General features: G+C 45.6%; 1 protein-coding gene across 2 annotated transcripts in view; it reads left to right on the top strand.

Moving 5' to 3' along the window:
• Window positions 1-19,762, top strand: part of LOC144177799 (serine/threonine-protein kinase BRSK2-like) — a 117,587-nt gene that overhangs the window by 83,796 nt on the left and 14,029 nt on the right. The window contains exons 8-14 of one of the 2 annotated variants that reach the window (XM_077705371.1): window positions 2,059-2,093; window positions 2,861-2,912; window positions 5,405-5,517; window positions 8,027-8,133; window positions 11,028-11,085; window positions 12,356-12,415; window positions 16,567-16,805. In XM_077705371.1, the coding sequence (XP_077561497.1) occupies window positions 2,059-2,093; window positions 2,861-2,912; window positions 5,405-5,517; window positions 8,027-8,133; window positions 11,028-11,085; window positions 12,356-12,415; window positions 16,567-16,805 (664 nt within the window). Of the gene's footprint in view, window positions 1-2,058; window positions 2,094-2,860; window positions 2,913-5,404; window positions 5,518-8,026; window positions 8,149-11,027; window positions 11,086-12,355; window positions 12,416-16,566; window positions 16,806-19,762 lie in introns of both variants that reach the window. The other variant, XM_077705370.1, reaches the window with a different exon arrangement.

Genomic DNA, 19,762 nt, shown 5'->3' with positions numbered 1-19,762 from the left:
TTTATCCTGTACTTTGCATACCGAAATACAATTGACCAAAAAAGGTCTACACGTGCGTGTCTCTACTTAAGATAAGGATGCCATACATGGCAACAATATGCGCATGAGAATGTCTTTGAATGGTGATTATTTGTCCATCTCCATGCCATGCCCAACCCACAGTACTTGCTTCAGGCAGCAGACGGCGCGAAAAGCCTGCTATCCAAACTTCAGTTCTTTCTATATACACCACCGATGACGAGTTTTGGGAAACAAAACGGAAGCGCATTAAGGAGAGACACCAGGCGACAACCTCAGTCCAGATACGCGATGTGAAAGCACCCGAACATCCGCTCCTCACGTCGGCAGGCCTCCACTGGCGCAGCGTGCAATTCCGTCTCAGTAGTTGCCGGCAGTCCGGCCAGCGCTACAGATGCGTCCAGTCTAATTGCGATATGGACGGAACATAGAACACGTGCCACTCCTGCCTCATCCTCAAACGGCACCACATATTTGTTTCGAGCTAAACATGTCGTTCATCCACGCTAGAGGATTCGGGGACGATATTTATTCTACATGCAAATTCACTTGAAGCGTGGAAGTTCGTCTTGCAGAGCGCTATTCTGCCCACATGTTAGTACACTGCGTAGAACCGGGAGCCCCTAGTTGACGCGCCAGCTTAGGCAGCGCTGCACGCAATTAGGGCAGAAGAGCATAAGTCGATATCGATTCGCTGGTGGCGCCAAGAAGGCGCCGGTATTGTGGCGCCATCTTTCGTCGCTTCTTCGAAAAGGGCAAAGGAATGAGAGGGTGAGGGGGAAAGAGTGGCTTAAGAAGTGGAGGAAGACAGGGGCAAGGGTGTGTCGCAATCTGGGAAGCTGGAGGGGCTTCGCTCAGAGCGGGCTTCCTTGCGAGATCTGCAGAAGCCGCTCTCGGACGCTTGGTAACGAGCGGATAACGGCATTTCTCCGCCGTTAAAACAGCAGCAATGCGCCAAGGTTGCAACATGCGCCCGTTCGTATACTTACTTCGCGCGCCGTTCTGATTTTCTCGCCTTGCCCGATTGTTACTTGAGGACTTTTTCGTGACAATTTTTCGTTTGTAGTACACTTTATTCTGACAGCCCGTAATGCGTTGGGACTAATGTGCTCTCGAGTTTGGCCACTTGAAGACGCCTGTACACTTCGCGCAGTGTGTTGCGAAATTCCCTGCATGGCTTCACAAGCAGTGGCCTAGAGTGGAAGGTGATAATACTTTAGAACAAGAACATAAATGTGGTAAGTTTTAAAGCCTGGCTGGAAACAACTGCGCGTAGACAAATGTCAAAATATGACATATACGTTCAACTAAACCCATATTATTGTTCTCATGAGTCAATCCCGTGTACGAGTGCGGTTCGTGCAAAAAGGCTGGAATTTTAATAGTGTACTTGCATAGGCCGAACCGCGTACAATATTGAGCTAAAGACAGGCGAGCCTTTGAATTCTGCTGCGCATGTTCAGGCATAAAAATTCATGGCAAATATCCCTGGAAGCAGTCCAGTGTTAACAGTACACCAACCCTTCCTCCTAGTACCTGACTCTGAATGCAAACCACAGAAGTAGTCTGAGATATATACTTTATGTCATGGAAACACCGTCCCAAAAAAGGAAGAAAAATAGGTTTTAAAGTGTCATCTGAGGATCCCAATCGCTGGGCATTAGGGGCAGAAAATAATATTTAAGACAAAAGGGTAACGTTTTAGTTTTCCACGAATGAATTGCATTTTTATACAGCCACTAAATTTCTCGGCAAATTAAAACACTCTGAAATAGTAACATGAAGTGTGTAAAATCACATACCTTCGTGGCAGTGCATTTCGAGTGTAACAAGTCAAGAGCGCGTCAAGAGAGAATCGTAGGAGAATCGCATGTTCGTGGCCCAATGCTGAGTGTCTTTCCTCGGCGCTCGTTTTCTCTCTTTTTCATTGCTTACAATGTTTGGAACATGCTTATCGATGTTTAAGTTGACCATGCGGCATGCCTACATTTCTAAGGTGTAAGCTTGTTTCTTTTCCGAACCGCTAACCTTTGGACGCAGCTGGCGGATGTGACGAAGCATGCTTGGGTGACTGCGTAAGTATTTGCGCCTAGAGCAAACCATCAACTTTCTGCGATTTACCTATACCTGACCTCAAAGGAAGTAATCACAGCGTGGCAGAGATCAAAATGTACACCAGAAAAAGCTCAGTAGGTGTTTTCGCATGTCGTCAAAGGAAGAGCATGCGATCATCGAGTGGATCATGTAAAAAATAGTTGCTGCCCACGGGTGTCAGTGCAGCGTTGAGGCCCAGTCAGCGCAAGGAAGGCGGACGCTGCTATGACCGTAACGAGGTAATGGAGGAGAGTGGGCTGAGAGTATGTAGGAGACCTCCGGGGGGTGGGGGGGCGGAGTGTTAACGAAGGCCGATAAAAGCATGTGGGGTTGACCTCCTGGGAAGGCCACAGGCAATAAGGTCGTTGGAACACCATGGGCAGATAGCGGATGGTGGTGCATACATAAAGGCCCTGGAAAATGGCCATGAACAGCTTGGCCAAAAGCCCACAGCTTACGAATAAAAACCATGCATGTGGGGGGAAATGTACTATGCAACCATATTGTTGTCACTCCATTGGTAGAAACACGCGCATGATACCCAGCACGCCTTCACCCGCACGCCTGCACCCTTTAGCTAGAAAATCTTACCCGTGGCTGCGTGTGTACGACAGGAAAGAGCGAAAAAAGTAATATCTAGCAAGCTGTTGTAATTATCGTATAGGGTACTTGGTCAGTTTTCACACCTAGCAATAAACGCTGCATTATTACTCGGGTGTTCATTTGGGCTCTCTTCCATTTCTTTCAGCGGAAGCAAGACAGAATTGGAGTTGGAGCTGCCCATGAAGGAAGTTGTGCAGGTAGACGTTCCTACTTTATCATTTAGCTTCATACCTAACCATTCCTTTTGTATCTTTTAGGTGTGTAATGAATTGGAACATTGTTAGTGCCGTGAACAGCTAAGGAGAAGCCTAACCGACGTATGGTCCGGCAGGGCGCTGCTCACGTGACGTTCCTGGACTGTGTGCGCGAATGCTCGTCAGCTTTAGTTTCGATTAATAGCGTCGAACATAACAAAGTAACAACCAAACACGCAGCACAACATCATTTTACTGTATAAACTGAGAAAATACAAAGCTAGTAAATGCAAGAAACACGGAGGTCAGATTCCACCTGTGAATAATGGTACCAAATATTTAAACATGCTTTATCATCCGGTAAATAATTTTGAGATAGGGCGAAATGACAGCAATGTAAAGGAGGGTAAAGCGATTATTGTCCCCACGTGCATGTGCTCGCACAACATTTTGCGGCATTTTCGTATTGTAGAGTAGTAAATCGCAGTGTTTTTAGTAACCTTGCGTTTAATAAAATCAGCATACAAATCCAAAAATACGCGGACAGTTCACGTAAAATAAATCTGGGATAAAATTGTCTGCTACAGTTGGTTACAGTTTACGAGTACAAGAAAGTGGAATGGCACATGTGGTTGCAAAACTGCCTGCTTGTTTTGCTAATATCTAACCAGAAGGAAGTACTTTCGCCACTACAAAACCGAGAACGTTGTATTCGCCGCAGTCTGTCGCTAGTAGCAATCACATAATAAGCTGTAGTGCCCGTCCATACACAAAGCCGCCAAAATTGTTAATTGAAAAAAAAAAACGTTTTAAACTGATCAAAAACTGTGTCTCTATAGCCATTTCGTTGCTTTCAATAGATTTACTGGGTAGATTGTCTTAAATGCGTTATTTATTCCCTCATCCAAGTTCTGGACCAAGAGCTGTTATGAGCGGCCCTTAATGCATGCGTGAGTGGTGGGTTTTCACAGGTTACATAAATAGCACGATACGCACTGGGATACGCGTCGATACGCACTTACCTTCACGAAATGACTTCAGGCTTCTGCTGTGCCAACAGAAAGCTTATGTGTGAAGGTCCCTAGGCGGTACTTCCACATGTGCTTGTCGAACGCCGCGTGAATAGGTTTCTTGCCTTACTGGCGAGCCATACGGCAGCCGAATTCGCTTCCGGAAATAAAGTGACCCTACTTCAACTTTTTTCTTCGAACCGGCAGCCCTCTGGCGACCTCTAAAGGGGAAATATAAGAAACACAACTTTGGTTTATTAAAAACGCTACTGTGTCCCGATAAAAATAAAACCAATTCGATCGCGAACTTCAAACAAATAAAGGAGATATTAAAGAAAACAGATGAAGAGGTGGCGAGTCTCCAGCTGTTTTCAGCGAAGACTCTATGACGTCTGAGTTGCTTGTTTGTGCGATTGGCGCATTGGTGGCCGACCTAAGCAACCGCCAAGAAACGTGACTGGGCGATTGTAGTGGTGCCTCTGGTTCCGTTTGATCGTAGCACTTGAATACTAACGTTCACTTAACACGCTGATAACTCTAATTTTAATGCTGGCCCATATTACGTCATACCTGACCATATTACATAACTGTTGCGTAAAACTTGAACGTTTTTCAATATTTCTTTTTTTTTAGTCTTTGTGGCTGGAATGGAGCTGAGGGAGCTACCGAGCTCCATTTCTGAACAAATTTATTCCTTGCCTTCATCGCCCTTTTAAGACTAAATTTTGTGTAAATATTAAACCGCTTAGTGGCACAGCATAAGTTCTAGTATTTTCCTTTTGAAAAGATTTAAGCAGGAGTACCAAAATACAAGGTGGCTGCTAACGGCATACGGTAACCTCGTCCTCCCAACCTACCATGTTAACAGCCTATCTTGCACCATTTTGTAAATTCGTCGCCTAATGTGGTATCAGCACAACAGAGTTAGTCGGCAGAGATAGTCAGCGCCGACTAACTCTGCGGTGCTGATACCGTGTTCACTGATCAAAATACCGTGGTCTACCCGTAACCATTGACTGAAATAGCTTGTTTAGTGCTTTGAAATCATCTACGTAGTGCGTAACTGGCTAAGAGAAAGTCGGGGTGTTTTTAGTAGAACAGATAATAGTTGCTTTACTTAAGTGAGAAAAATACAATGTGCAGTTAATTTAGTCTTTTACAACGTACATTCTTTAAAAGAGTACAGTAGGCACTCGTGGGGATACGCTTGGTACACTCAGGGTATTATCCAGTTTTCAAAATGTAAATTATTGGTTCAATAAGATGCAGCCCTAAATGTACAGTTAATGCAACGGGTTGTAAGAGGTGACCCTTCAGTGTATATTTTATAGACCCGCACATTCTTTTATCTTGTTAATGTCGGAGTTCTTTTGGCTGATACTTGCTCTCAGGTTATTGATGTGCAGTTACTATGAGTGCTCCGTGGCTTCAGCTGCATGTGCGCAAGGAACCAATTTCTTTCCTCGTTCTCCCTCTCTCTTACAGACACACATCATTCCCTGCGTGGACGACATCGACCCGGACGTGCTGTCCAACATGACTTCTTTAGGTTGTTTTAAGGATAAAGAAAAACTAGTCAAGGAACTTCTCTGCACAACGTAAGTTGTCAATGTTGCATAACCCTTGAAAGCACAGGTACTTTTTATCGCACGCCGTAACTTTAATTCACGTCAAACAATAAGGTCTGCGGCATCCGGTCCATGGGAATATTTCATGTCTGTTTATCGCCTATTCATTGTCCGAAGATTCCGGCGTATGAAATAATGCGAAGAAAGCAGCAAACTTTACGCAGTAAGATGTTCAGTCCTGGCGCCCCTTAGGAAGCACGCTGTCTCTGCGCTTGCCACTGTGACTTTATCTTCACTGTTATAATGACGCCGCAAACAAACAGCCAACGGTAAGTCCTGGTACGGCGAAGCCACAAATAGAGTCCAGCCCAGACGGGAGAACACGCAGAAAATTTTAGCCCCTTTGTGATCTCAGAAGCCACGGAAGTGTACATACTTTTCGCTTCGCTAAAATACTGGCTCCAGTATTTAACAGCATTTAATTAACAGCCGATATTGCCACCCACAATTGTGGTCGTAGCGATTCTTCTGTCCCCGCGCATCGGTGCTTAAAGTGGGTGTTTGTAATTACACATCATGGATAGCTGCTTTGGCGCCTTTTCCAAGTGTATAAGTGTGGCTGCTTCTGTTCAGATCGTGTTTCTCCCCAGAACGGCAGTGGTGCTTTGCCGGAAGGCATGGTAGAGGCCAGGGGTCGGCAACCTTCTGTGTTGGAGGGCCGAGTTTCATGAAGCCGACACGGCAAGGGCTGGATGGCAAATCGTGGTGGAAGGAAGGGGGCTTTTTAAAAGCGAAAGCTTCCTTAGTAGGCCGATGGCGTTCCGTAAAAAAACAAACGCATTTTCCCATAGACCGGTTGGTCGGCCGAAAATATTTTACAGGATCTGTGGACACACGGCGCGTGCTTGAAACCTGGCTTCCACCGTGTCAAAATGTTTACTTAAAAATCGCGAGAAGGGAATGGTTATAGACTAGGCAACACACGCATTGATTATGAAGGAGTATACACCAGTATACCTTTATGTCATAAACCATCGTATCGGTATACATTTATGTTGTTCATAGATGCGCTACTTCGCACGCGAGAAATTGTCGCATGCGATCGTTCTGCGTTTGCGATGGAGGTCTTTGAAGTTTCGGCAGTCTATTGGACACCCCTTCAGGGAAGGTTTTGCCGCACTCTTGACGCAGTTTTGAAGTGGGAAAGCATTCGCGCTTCTCTAAACTTTCTTAGGAAGGTATGCTAGAGTTTTTTGACCGGTGCAAAGGACGGAAGTAAAGACGTTATCTGGTAAGTGTGTCACTGCTAACTGGAAGCGATCTTGCGTTGTTCCTGTCTAACCGAATTGGAGATTAAAATTTGCCATGACACCCTTCAGATAGAAAGTGACAATGGTTGTTGGGTTCTGACGTCGGGCAGGCAGCCGCATAATACTTCCCCGCGGGCCGCTGGTTGCCGACACCCTGGTATAGGCGGTTGTCATTGCCTCTTTGTATTTCTCTTCGTGTTCGTTTGTCACAGATCAGCGACCGATTACAAAAAAAAAAAAAAAAAAAAACGCGCAATCTAAACATTGTTCCCTGAAGCCCGTTTCTGGGTCAAACATCACCCGTGATTACGTTGCGAAAAATTCATTATGCAAAAAATCTTGAGCCATTTGACTCTTTGAAGTTGGATGTCCATCCAAGTTTTTGAGCCCACGAAATAGAGGGGGCACAAAGTTTAGGTGAAAGGTATGAGCAAACTTTATTTACCTTGCGGGTACAATAGTCATCTACAAGGAAGACACACACAGGCGCGCACACGCTTTGATTTTGACTCTATTGATGTCTAAAACGGTAGCTCTTATTAACTAACCTACTAAAGATAAATATATAAAACAAACGCGAATGCCTTCTTTTTATTGGCTTCATACGTATGATGTACTTGTGATAATGGGGAAATGTATGGTAAGATCCCGTATGTTCTTACGTGCGACAAACTTTGGGTAACTTGGGTAGTGGCGAATTAACTCGCGCGCTACATAAACAACTTTAGTGAAAGGATAGGTTCAGGCTACCGACGCAACAGCCGTATCGTGCGCTGTGGACGTAAAATAACGGTGTTTCACGCAGTTCGGTTGGCTGAGACGTGAAATGACTTCATTATTTAAAGATATTACGACAGTTGCGACGACAGTCTGGACCCGGCCGGTTCAGACTGTCGTCGCAACAGCTGTAATACCTTTAAATAATGACGTCATTTCACGTCTCAGCCAACCGAACTGCGTGAAACAGCGTTGTTTTACGCCCATAGCGCACGATACGGCTGTTAAGTCGGTAGCCTGAACATAGCATAATGCGGCGAGAGATCCGTTTCGAGTCAAGTGCCATGTCCGCCGACCCGTTACTGTGCAGTCATTGCTGTAAATTACGACCTATTGCAAGTTGTCTGCGATGGCTACGAACTTTTTTTCCTTGATTGCTATCGCGCTAAACGTATAGTGGGGCCTTCTTCTGGTACACCTGCTTATCTCGTTCCTTGTGTCGTCATTTGCAGGCATAATACGGAGAAGGTGATCTACTTCTTGCTGCTCGATCGAAAACGACGAAAACCATCGTACGAAGATGAGACCGAGATTATCATACGCAATCGGTCTGAATCGGGTAAGGAGAATCGACGTAAGTCGTCGGCCAGTTTCTTCCTCTTTACACACAAAGCACCTCCTACGCCTACAATGTAGCTTCAGCAACGCGACCGACGTTTTCCGTTTTCTGTTTTTTGTTAATAGAACACCCAGGATTGTTCCGCGAGAAATCTCCCCTTAATTTAAACGTATTAAGCGTACAAGCCGCACAACTAAAGCCCGCTGTTAGCTATGGTTCCCATGCTATCACGTCTTGTTACGGACGCAACACGCATGCAAATACATCACTGGAAGTAAGAAGAATGCGTGATTTGTAAATAAAGTTATCTTTTTGTGCCACAGTTGTGGCGCTTTAGCTGCGTCTGGGAATAAGGATTCTGTAAGAACTGAGCGAGAGCCCGTAAGCAAGGAGTTACGACCATCCTGTCTCGTGGCAGATGATTTTTCTCAATGGCCCCTGAGACGTTTCGCTTTCGCATACTACGGCTATTTTACCAAAAAGTTGCGAGCGCAGCCTGAAATTCTAAACCTACCCTTAAGTCCCCTACTCAACTCTGACCCTTCTACAATGCTCTCGATGGTACCGTTGCCAGAAGAAGTTTCTGTTTGCAGAACGCGGGTAGCATGTCTGTTTCCCCGAAGTTTAAACTGGCCAATCCCCCACGTACCTCTTGGCTTCTGCCTTCTTTCTTGTTACAAGGGAAAACAAGTGGTTAGCTTATGAAGTATGCATTACATGCCAACGTGCATAATACTCCTAAACTCGTTTATTAGCGGAAGTATGGGGGCCCCGGAGGGAAGGGGCTCTTAAGTGCGTTCGCAAAAAAAAAAAAAAAAGGCACAGCTTGCAATAGTGGTGCAAGGCTAGACGAACAGTGGAGAAAGTGGGGGAGAGAGGGGTTCGACCTAGCTTTTTCTGGTTTTGCTAAGGTTTGGCAGGTTTTGCTAGGCTTTGCTTAGTTTTGTTAGGTTGTGCGATGTTCTTGCTAGGCTAGGCTAAGCGTTGAGGGGTGAGGCCAAGTTTAGCCGGATTTTACAACGCCGTTCCGGTCGGTCCATTCCACTGACAGCGGATCCCAGGGGGGATAGGCCCCAGCTCCGCTGTTTCTTCAGCCTTGCACCAATAGTGCAAGCTGCGCCAATTTGTTTGCGTTTTAGTAGCCCAAGAAAGACCATCACCTTTAAGATGGTATAGGGGTGGTAGGGGTGCGCATATGGTAGGGGTAGGGGTGTAGGGGTAGGGTAGGGGTAAGATGGTAGGGGGTGCGCATATGCTTATGCCTCTTATGCTCACATTCGAGCGGGCGCGAAAGCCGGCTTCACTGTTATGATACTTTATCTTCGGTGGTGCACCGTTTACACGCGGGGCAGTTTTTTCTTCTTGGCATAGTTCTTGCTGACGCCACCAGACCAAGCTCAAGCTTGAACAGGTCCACTGTTACAGAAAGATACCGCTTGTTGTACAGTCGGTAAATCGCCTGTCAATAACAGCGATTTCAACTTCAACTACTTACATATGAAAGCTGCCGAAACATACTCATTACAAACATGTAGGAGAAGAAAATAAAAAGGGGGGGGGGGGGCTAAGGCTTTAGAACGCCGCAATAGTTTTATTCAAACCCTCCTCGGGTGAGACAGGAAAAGGCTGAAAGTGCACAAGCCGTGCTATAGACAAGCTTTCTACTGGCAATACATAAGGGCGCAATTCACTATAATATTTCATATTCAACGCACAACTCACTGCATACAGTTAAAGAAGATGAGTCTCGTCAATAAAACAGCACAATGACAGCAGGTTCCTTCTACGTACGCCGCTGCCGTACGCCATTACTGGACCGTCTGGAGGGTCACTTATAAACGCAAAGAAGGGACTACGACCTCGGAACTTAAATTTCTGTAGCGCCGCAAATTATCCTGCTACACGTAAACATCGATTGCCACTTTCTGCTATTGCAGTAGGAAGTAGCTCACTAAGAACTGACTCGTTTACGACATCATTGCTTTCAAGCTTCTGCGACAGTATAGATACGGTGCAGGACCATAGTGTCATAGGGACTCTTGTATAGTGAGCCGTATTTAGCCAAATACATTTTTGGGCCCACCAAGGCTGTTACTGCGATTTTACGCGCATCAAGAACGCCATTTGGGCAGCCCTTAATGTTGATCGTACTGCTGAGGGGAATTGTGGAAGTAGCTTACTTTATTGCGCGTCGTTCTCGTGCGGGAAAAGTGTGGAAAGGTTGTTGTGTAAACACGCGCATCAGGCGAAGCCATAAAGCAAACAGAAAAACTGAAGTTACGCTTATTTTTTTCCAATCGGTGTGTTGTAAACCCGCCTGTTTTGATGGCACCGATGCTTTGCTTTCGCGACCGCACGCGACATTTCCCAGGCTTTTCACATTACAAATACTCACACTTCTGTGCATGTCAACTCAACCTGCCAGTGTGCGACAGGAAGTGGTTTTCTTTTACGCATGGTATACCATTTTGTTCGACTTCACTCTGACAAAAACCTAGCCTGTATTTAAAAAGAAAATGTGGCGAGTCTGCATTCACTCTGTTCATGTCTTTCCCACCGGCTTTTAGAGCTGTTAGCGCACCTTCCTAAACACTGATATATATGTCGCCCGACTCTCTACCGCTGCTCAGCGTATGCGTATTCGTGCTTGTGACGGCGCATCGTACAGTAAATAACTTCATTTCACTCGATATGCAATTGTTTATGCATAGTAAAAGTATTTTAGTACAATAAGTATGGTCAGTAAATACTGCTTGCCTGGTTACGCAAAGCGTCTGTCGCGCATTAGGAGGATAAAAGGTACTCTCCTTAGGAATAAATAAGATTGTATCGATAGCACTGTATGTTCAATGCAGTATCGGTCTGTCGCTTTACCTCTTTCTCGTCCATGACAGCCGATCCTCCTCGCAAACGAGTGGACACGTGCCAAGTGAATGGAAGGTCGGGACCACGGTGAGTACCCCCTGCATATTTCCATCCTCTATTTAAAAAAACTATATAGGAAGTATAGGAGCTAAACTATAGTATAGGAGCTAAAGTATAGGAGATTAAGTATAGGAGCTAAATAGGAGGGGCGCATCTTCGCATCGAAATTTTTTATGTCCAGTAGCATTAATTTTTGAAAGGCGCGGAGGCCAGTATACTGACTAGTCACATGTCAAGTCTTTAGCCCTTTCTCTTTCTTTCATTTTATTTGCTATCCCACTGTGGCAGCATTATATTTAGATTTTACCATTCTATTCCAACCTTGTTCACTGGGCTGTTTTTAGCTCATTCCTTCAGTTTGTGTATTCTTTCCCTTGCCATCTTTTACGGCAGTATAATAAACAGACTTTTCCTAGTTCATGGTATTTTGCTTGTTAAGTCCCTGTATCTTGGCTCTACAACCACATACGGGACGTTTATGCTGTGTGTATTTCCGTTTGCTGGACTAGATTCTAATTTACGCTGCTTGAGACATAAGCATGCTCCCCATTTTTTTCTCCTGGGAGTTTACATTTCCTGCACACCTACGTTGTTTCTGTTATATTTTTGATCGCACGAATAATATTAACTTGTACAGAGGTCAAAGAGACATCATGTGTAAGCAAACTCATTCAGATGGAGCCTTTTAAAGTTGGTAGTTTCGCGGCAGTATTTACGCCATAGCATGGCGATGTTTTTTTTTTATTTCACTGAGTGGCGACACTTATAACGGGTGGCTTAAAGGAATTAGTGGTCTTCTATTACAGCGCTCTCCACAGGCCGCTGCCACTACTACAATTTAAACATTCAGTGTTATAGCTGAAATTTGTGCTATTTTATCCGTTTAAATTAGGAATAAGTGTGCATTGAGGTACTGCAATGCGTTATTTATTTATTTTGTTCGGAGAGGGGGGGAGCGATTCTCTCCGCCCATGCTTTTATTTTACTTTCTCGACGACAAAAAAAAAAAAAAAACCTTAGCACCGCCAAACTACTTCTCATTTCTCCCACTCATAAGTTGAAGTTAGTTCGCAATTTTGTTCATTGTCTGTTCGTTCATTGCCATCTGTTGCCATTTATTGCCATTTATTGCCATTGCCATTTATTGGGAAGCAAGGTTGTTCCTTGTCTCTTGAATATAACAGCAGAGAAATAGTACTGCCTTTGAAAACTGTTTCGAACTACATTAACAATGCTAGCCCCCCAAAAGGTAATTTTTTAAGCCAGAAATAAAGTCCCATTCCCTTGTATCACGCAGATATTCCTTCGATATGCTGAGTGATGGATCACCCATTACACCAAGACGGCATCCGTATGGGTGAGTATCCAAACCTCTGTACGAAGGCTGGTCCTGGTTTTCAACTAAGCCGTTAGCTGTTGTGTTTTCTGTTTAGTTCTAGGCTTTCAACGCTTGTGGTGAAAATTAGGCTTCGAAGAAAGCATATTCGAAACCTGCTTATTCACTAAAACTGCGACTATCTCATTTCGTTTAGTTGCGTTTACGCAGTTACGACCGGTGCAAAGATAAGTCCAAACATTCACAAATATAGGCAAACATTTTCCTCTCCGTTTCACACGACAAACAACAGCCAGTTTATTTATGATTGCACGAGGTGGCACTGCCGACAATACGTTGACTTCGGTTCACCCTGCGGAACACAAATTGCGCCGAATCTGAAATGTCAGTGAACTCAATGAAGGCAGTCGCGTCAATCATACGGATCAGGCGTCGCTACTCATTTCTACACGTCTACGCATCGTAAACAAGCGCCGTGTGGTACCCGACCTTGACACCACCGGATGAGCTCCGCCAAAAGCTCATACGTTCCCGGGGTCCCAGTGAATGGCCCCCTCTCGTTCAACGAAGGCGGGTGCCCTGACATGGCCAGGATCGACGAAAGACACGTTATATCACATTCGCCCTCTGCGAGAACGATGGTTGACGCCGCGTACGGCATGTGCTAAGGCTCTACCATACATCATCAATCTGCCAGTGCGTTACGCGAAGTGACAACAACACGTATCACTGCGGATGGCATCGTCACGAAACCGGTTCACAACATCCATTCCGGATGAGAACCTCGTTTCGAGGACTCTGCTGGCCAGGTGCTTCTCCGTGCGTTGTGTTGACAAACTCTAACGGCTGACAAACAGACCTCAGAACGGCGAGAAACGATTTGTAGCCAACACCTGGCAGGCCAGCTTTCACTAATTAGGTTGTGCTCGCCGTCAGTACCGCCTAGAGCTAACCGTTGACGGAAAGCACATGAAAACCTTGTGCCCCTTGGTCTAAGGAAGAGCACTCGATTCCGCAGAAAATGTTCCCGAGTATAGGAACAGCGGCATTTGCTAAATTCACGTTCTAAAATGTCACCTTACCCCTTGGAGTACTTCTTTCCAGGACGCCCTTACCTAATATTTTAGGGGCAAAGCCCCTTAGGGGCTCGGACTGCCGGCGTCTCCTGTCGTCGTCATTGTTTCATTTAGTTGCGGTACCAAAACACCGGGACTCTCGTTTTCCAACGCATCTCGCTAGAACGTAACGAGTACTTGAAGAACACACCAGGCACTTGTTTTCCAACTCCCCGCGCTAGAGCGTTTCATATCCATGGGAAAAAACTCGTACTAGAAGAATTTACTGCCAAAGGGCTTTTTCAAAGGCTGGCAGTAAACCTTAAATAAATAAATACATAAAAATAGACCCGGACACTCGTTTTCCAATGCCTCGCGCTAGAACGCTTCGCGCTTCAAAGAAATGAGACTTTTACAGCAAAGCTGTATACGTATACGCCCCAACGGTTTCATCTCCGTGGAAAAAAACGGCAAGGCGCCAAGAAAACAGTTATACACTGCATTCTTCGCCCCTCCCCAGGTGTCACGTTACTGGAGAGGGCCCAGGATTTTTTTACTGTACTCTGGGGCACATTTTGTTTCCACCGCTGGAGTGAAAAATAAGTTTTATGGATTTTTGTTATCCTGTAAATTTATTTGTCGGGTCTGTTCTTGTAGCTGTTGTTGGTGCTGTATTGGGTTGTGATTGCTCTGGTCTGGAGAACTGGCTCGATTCTTCCAGTCAATGTATTTGTTCCCTATCGTACCTAAGCTGTATAGAAAGTCATTAATTTCGCGTTCAGTTTGTGAATCGCCAAAAAATTCCAAGTTCAGCAGAAAACAAACTCTTACAGACTTTATTACCTTTAATGGCATTGATTTTTTACATAACTCGGCGACCTACCCGCTGTTTTTTTATGCCTGTTTAAACTTTATTTGCGGCGTTATTTGCATCGTGCTTTCGTAAGACGAGAAAAGCCGCGCCTTCCTCTCTTCGGCACACCCTCTCCCTTCAGCCAGCGTTCGCCTCTGGCGCTTCGTATTTTGATAATAAATGACGTATGTTTTCCTTAAAAATTGTCTTCCCAACAACACATTTGTGTTTTAAAATGAATTTGACTTTTAAAAGTCGGTGTTGGCTTGGTCTTTGTAATGATTTGGAGGCTTAGCGCAGAAATGACGAGGACGGTGGCAGACGAGACAGGCGCTACTAACAACGCTTTTTTCGCCAAGCCTCCCCATTCAGCATGTACGAAATAGCCCGACAGCACGTTTTATTGATCTTTTTAAGCTGGCTTTCCCACATTGTTCGCTTCAAAGTGAAGCCTACTTGCAATCCCGCTGAACGCTTCGCCGGCCCGACTGCACGATTTGAGGGGAAGTGTGAAGTCAACCAATATACACCCCAACAGCTTCGCGGGGTGTCATCCACCTTCCCGGAGTCGAATGGCACTGAATTCTTTAGGGGTTCGGGCTGTTGGTGTCTCATCTCGTCGTCGTAACCGTCGTCTCATGTAGTCACGGTACTTAAACACCGGGACACTCGTTTACGCCTCGCGCCAGAACATAACGCGTGCTAAAATACCAGGGCACTCGTTTACGCCTCGCGCTGGAACGCCTCGTGCTTAAAGACGCGATACTTTTACAGCAACGCTGTACATCTCTACCCCCAAACGGTTTCATCTCCGTGGACAAAAGCGCCAAGGCGCCAAGAATACGCTTATACAATGCATGCTTCGCCCCTCTCCAGGTTTCACATAGGTGGACATGGCCGGAGATTTTTTTGTAGTCTTTAAAATGTTCCTCAAACTTCCCGCTAGAGTTTGTGTAGTGAAAAATGTGCAAAGAAGGATGTTCCAAAGTAGCACAATGTCTTCTTCACGTTGTTGTCGTTGTCTCGACCCACGGGAGGGCTTCTACGTTTACTAATACGTTGTGCTTGCAACTTGCGCACATTTTTCTATCGATTCAAATCAATTGGATTTTTTGCATTTAGTTTGCTTTCTAGGATGCACAAAATCCACGACCATACACCATACACAAAATGTGTTGTGTACTTTTATAGTTTGCCGGCAAACACTATGTCTCGTGCTAAACCAGCAACCAAGTCGACGAAGTCGCAACACTTGATGTGCATTTCTAAGTTCTGTGAAAAGTACTTTACATGCTAAATATGCCGATAAACAAAACAAAAATTGTAGCTAGCCTCTTTTTAGCAGTGTTATCTCTCTTAAACGCGAATAATTTTACAAACACCAGAGTCGCGGCTCCAATCACGCCACGAGCAGTCCAAGCGTTAGCTGACTTGAGCCGTTCGCTACCCGTAACAGCGTTACTGAAATGACGCTTTAGCGGTTAACGCTAAATAACGCTTTGAGCCGTTAGCGGTTGACCTTGGCTTTTGAATATAATGGACATACTTCGGTCATGATAATGATGATGAAAATGAAGTCAGTGATCCAAATGTTGCTTACAGTGCAAAGTTGCAGGCCTCAGAAATCAGATAGCATACAATGGTTATTACTTCGAGGTTCTTCTGTTTAGCTTGAGAAGTCAAAACGGAATTACACAACTTATAAATAGCAACTCAGCTGTACAAGTTAAATGAAATGAATCTTGACGTGGAAATGACCTGGCCGAAGCCAGTAGAAATGACAGCCTTTTGCTGCCACCTGGGCTGAGCACTATTTCTTCAATGTGTTTCCCTAACAGTAGTTTCGTTGCTACGAACCAACTTTATGGCCTGTTAGAACGAACACGATTAAGCAAAAAATGCCCTCCTCTTTTGAGTTTTTGCTAGTTTGTTTTTCGTATTCTTCACAGGTTAAACTTTGAAGGCGACTATACCTCCTAAGTCAATGAACGCGTCCACATTATACCCGTTGATTGACTTAATTGTATCAGTAACGTTTACGGTGACTCAATGGCATAAAATCCTACCATAATGTTACTGTCACGGGATCGAACAGAACAACGAGGTGATAAACATTCACGGACAACAATCGAGCTGCCACATGCTCTTTCAGGTTCGTGCCAGTGCTCGACCATGTCAGTTGTGCTGCTTCCCCGTAATCAGCATTTCTTTCCCTCTCTCGTGGCCGTCGCCTAATCGCGTGACGGCTGTTCTCTTCTGCGCAGCATGCGGCGGGGCAGCGCGTCGGGCTGCTTGCACCCCAGCAGCGGGATCCCGAGTCCGGCGGTGTCCCCGCTCAACTCGCCGAGACCTTCCCCGCGGGGCGCGACCACGCCCGACGAGAGTCCGCTCAACACGCCGCCCGGCTCGCCCTCCCTCGGACAGCCCTACTGGCGATCCCGTCTGCACACCATCAAGAACAGCTTCCTCGGCAGCCCCCGATTCCACAGGAGAAAACTACAGGGTACTGCCACACTCTGAACGTTTGAACACGCAACCATCAGCAGAACCGCTCCTGCACATACATAGAGCATTACTTTTTAGCTGGGTCACAAATACGTCCCACGCGTGCAGTGCGAGCTCTTCAAGGCCCTGATTCCGTAGTACTGTCTGAACAGCGGGATCGAAATCACCCTCATTTTGTCAGTTACAGCTCATATAATAGAGAAAGCCAACAGAAAGCCACGCATTCGGATGCAGTTCCGTATACAGCGCAGTCCAACCTTTGTTCTTAGGCATGCGCAACATGCGCGGGTTGTTCAGGGCAGCAGTCAGTTAAGCCAACAACATGGAAGCATTTATTTTCATCCAACTATATAGCCAATAGTTAGGTTTACCGCGTATGACGTGGTTTGGTCTAAGCGACACACAGAGGTAGCAAGGCAAGGCATGTTGCACTTACTGTGCCTTCACCAATGTGGTCAAGGGAGAACATGCAGGCTAAGAAATACATCATCATCATCATCATCCTATCTGCGTCCTATGCAGGGCAAAGGCCTCTCGCATTAATCTCCATTATCCGGGTCCTGTGCTGATCGCGACCAATTTATCCCCGCAAACTTCTTGATCTAAGAAATACAATATAGAACTTAATACTACACTTAAAACTACGACTAGCATGTTTTTCGCCCATGGGCGCAAGGTGTGTTGAAGGTGTGGTGGCAGTGCTGTCTGCCTTAACCAATCAAGCAAGGATGGCTACCGGCATTGTAAAGCATTGTAAACTCCGACATTTGTATTAGAGCCGGAAGAACTTGAAGCACAGAAAATTATAAGGACACAGCCATTTTCAGGTATTGTCAACGAAACTAATAATCGCCAATGATAAAAACGAGCATTGTGTAGACGCTGAAAGAAAACGAGTTATGTCAAGTTGCAAGAAAATCGCCACAGGTCGTAATCTTTCTCGTAACTTCAGTTTTCACACCCATCGTCGCGACCTTACCTCCTTGCGTCGCGTCATTATATAGACGCTGAAAGGGAAACTACCTTCTGTTATATGGACGAGGCGTCATATTGGCACTGGAAGAAGAGAGATCGGTCATATCAGACTACAAGGATACAACCTTAAATACAAACGTTTCTCATCAAGCTTACAATCACTGTTACCCTCCTCGAAAGATTTGTCATCGCAGAATCGCAAAACCGCAACTGCATTTACCGGAACATGAAAAAATCTATAGAAAAAACACACTGCAAAGATGGGTCGTATCATACTATGAGGCCACGTCCTTGATCTGAAATCTTTCTCGTTCAAGTCATCCTCACATTTTCTCGTGACACTCATTGTAAAACTCTTCGTCTCCTCCGTATGGGTAGGTAATAGATTACGAAGACCCAGCGTTACCTCTTTTGTTGTCCCTCATCATAACTGACTAATTTGTATGCACATGCACAAGGTGTTATACTGACATTCAAAGAGGAGGAGCCTTAGAAGAATATGAGAGCATATTCCTAACTAAAGCCCTTCTGCACTTAACTCGCGCTATATCCGGCAGCTTCAGCTCCGACACAGACGTCCAGCTCTGGCCCGTCTAGTTGGCTGAAAACTTCGCGAAGGCCCAAGGCCTGCTGACAGCCGTCTAGGGAGGAGGAATAGTCCTCCTTACAAACAACCGGGAAAATAATGAAGTGAGTCAAAACAGAACTACACAGCATACAAATAGCAACTCAGCTGTACTCTCTCTCTCTCTCTCTCTCTCTCTCTCTCTCTCTCTCTCTCTCTCTCTCTCTCTCTCTCTCTCTCTCTCTCTCTCTCTCTCGTGTGTTTGCTTGTTACTCCTGAAGTCGCGCCATCCTCCTCCCTCTTCAAAACAAACTACATTTTTATTTCAAGCACTCTGATGACCCTACCAGCAGTAGAGGGCAGTTTTGCAAGTACACCCAAATGAACCATTCAGCCAGGAACAGAGCAAACTCGTTGTGAACCAAACAAATTTTAGAAAAACTTGCCTGACTTATTACTGCAAAGCTGTATGTATACCTCTACCCCCGACGGTTTCATCGCCATGGGCAAAACCGACAATGCGCCAAGGCCTAACACGCCCAGCCCATGCGTCAGGCTTATAGAGCTAAGAATTCGTTTAAGGAAACCACAAAACAAGCATCTAAACCGCATTATGGATGATAAGGCGCCTGTAAGAAGGAGTACTCCTCCCCCTCCACAACGTGTTCCTGGTAAAGAGTATGTTGGCCTATTTGCGTTGAAGGCTACGCAGGACTAGTGTCACTAAATAAAGCAGTTCTTGCCCAAGACGCCGAGCGCATGAGTCAGGCTAGGCAGGACCAAGCATTTGCCGCATTTTTGGACTCACTTCTGCCACTGAAATGCTGTTACACGCGTTATCTTTTATTTGCATTCGGAACGACGTCAATCGCGTGCAGCAGCAGAGCAGGGAGGACAAGCTCAGCCTACCAGAGTTGACTGACTAAAATGCATAGAACAAAATGATGGCGCCCATTAACCGTACTATGTAAAGAAATGTCACGTAATGCCAACTGGCCAATGATCATGGCGGCGGCACGGAACAATAGGAGTGCCGATACTCTGTACCTTTCTCTAGTGACACTAGCCGAGAGCAAGCGAAAAGCTCGCGGAGATGACGAGAAACATTTCATACCCTCCTCCATCACCATTTGTAGCGGTTAACAGCTTTGCTGGACATCACTTTCGCAGGGTAGTATGGTGACCAATTTATTGTCGGTCGCCTAGCGTCTGTCGTTATCACTTTCTCCCGCACTATCCTGATCGAAATTTTTGCCAGTTTTGTCGCAGCCCTCCTCGTACACTTTCTTTTCGGGCCTCTACACATTCTTGACCAGACCAGACGTGTGTTGGCTGTCTGACATCTCTCGCTGAATGTGGTGGCTGACACCCGTAATCATAACATTCCAATACACTGCTCGTTACTCCGGCTTTAT

This window comes from Haemaphysalis longicornis, unplaced genomic scaffold (assembly GCF_048455015.1).
Source record: "Haemaphysalis longicornis isolate Haplotype H1 unplaced genomic scaffold, Haemaphysalis longicornis Haplotype H1 scaffold_31, whole genome shotgun sequence".
NCBI classification, from domain to species: Eukaryota; Metazoa; Arthropoda; class Arachnida; order Ixodida; family Ixodidae; genus Haemaphysalis; species Haemaphysalis longicornis.
This window is presented reverse-complemented; position numbering and strand designations above follow the sequence as displayed.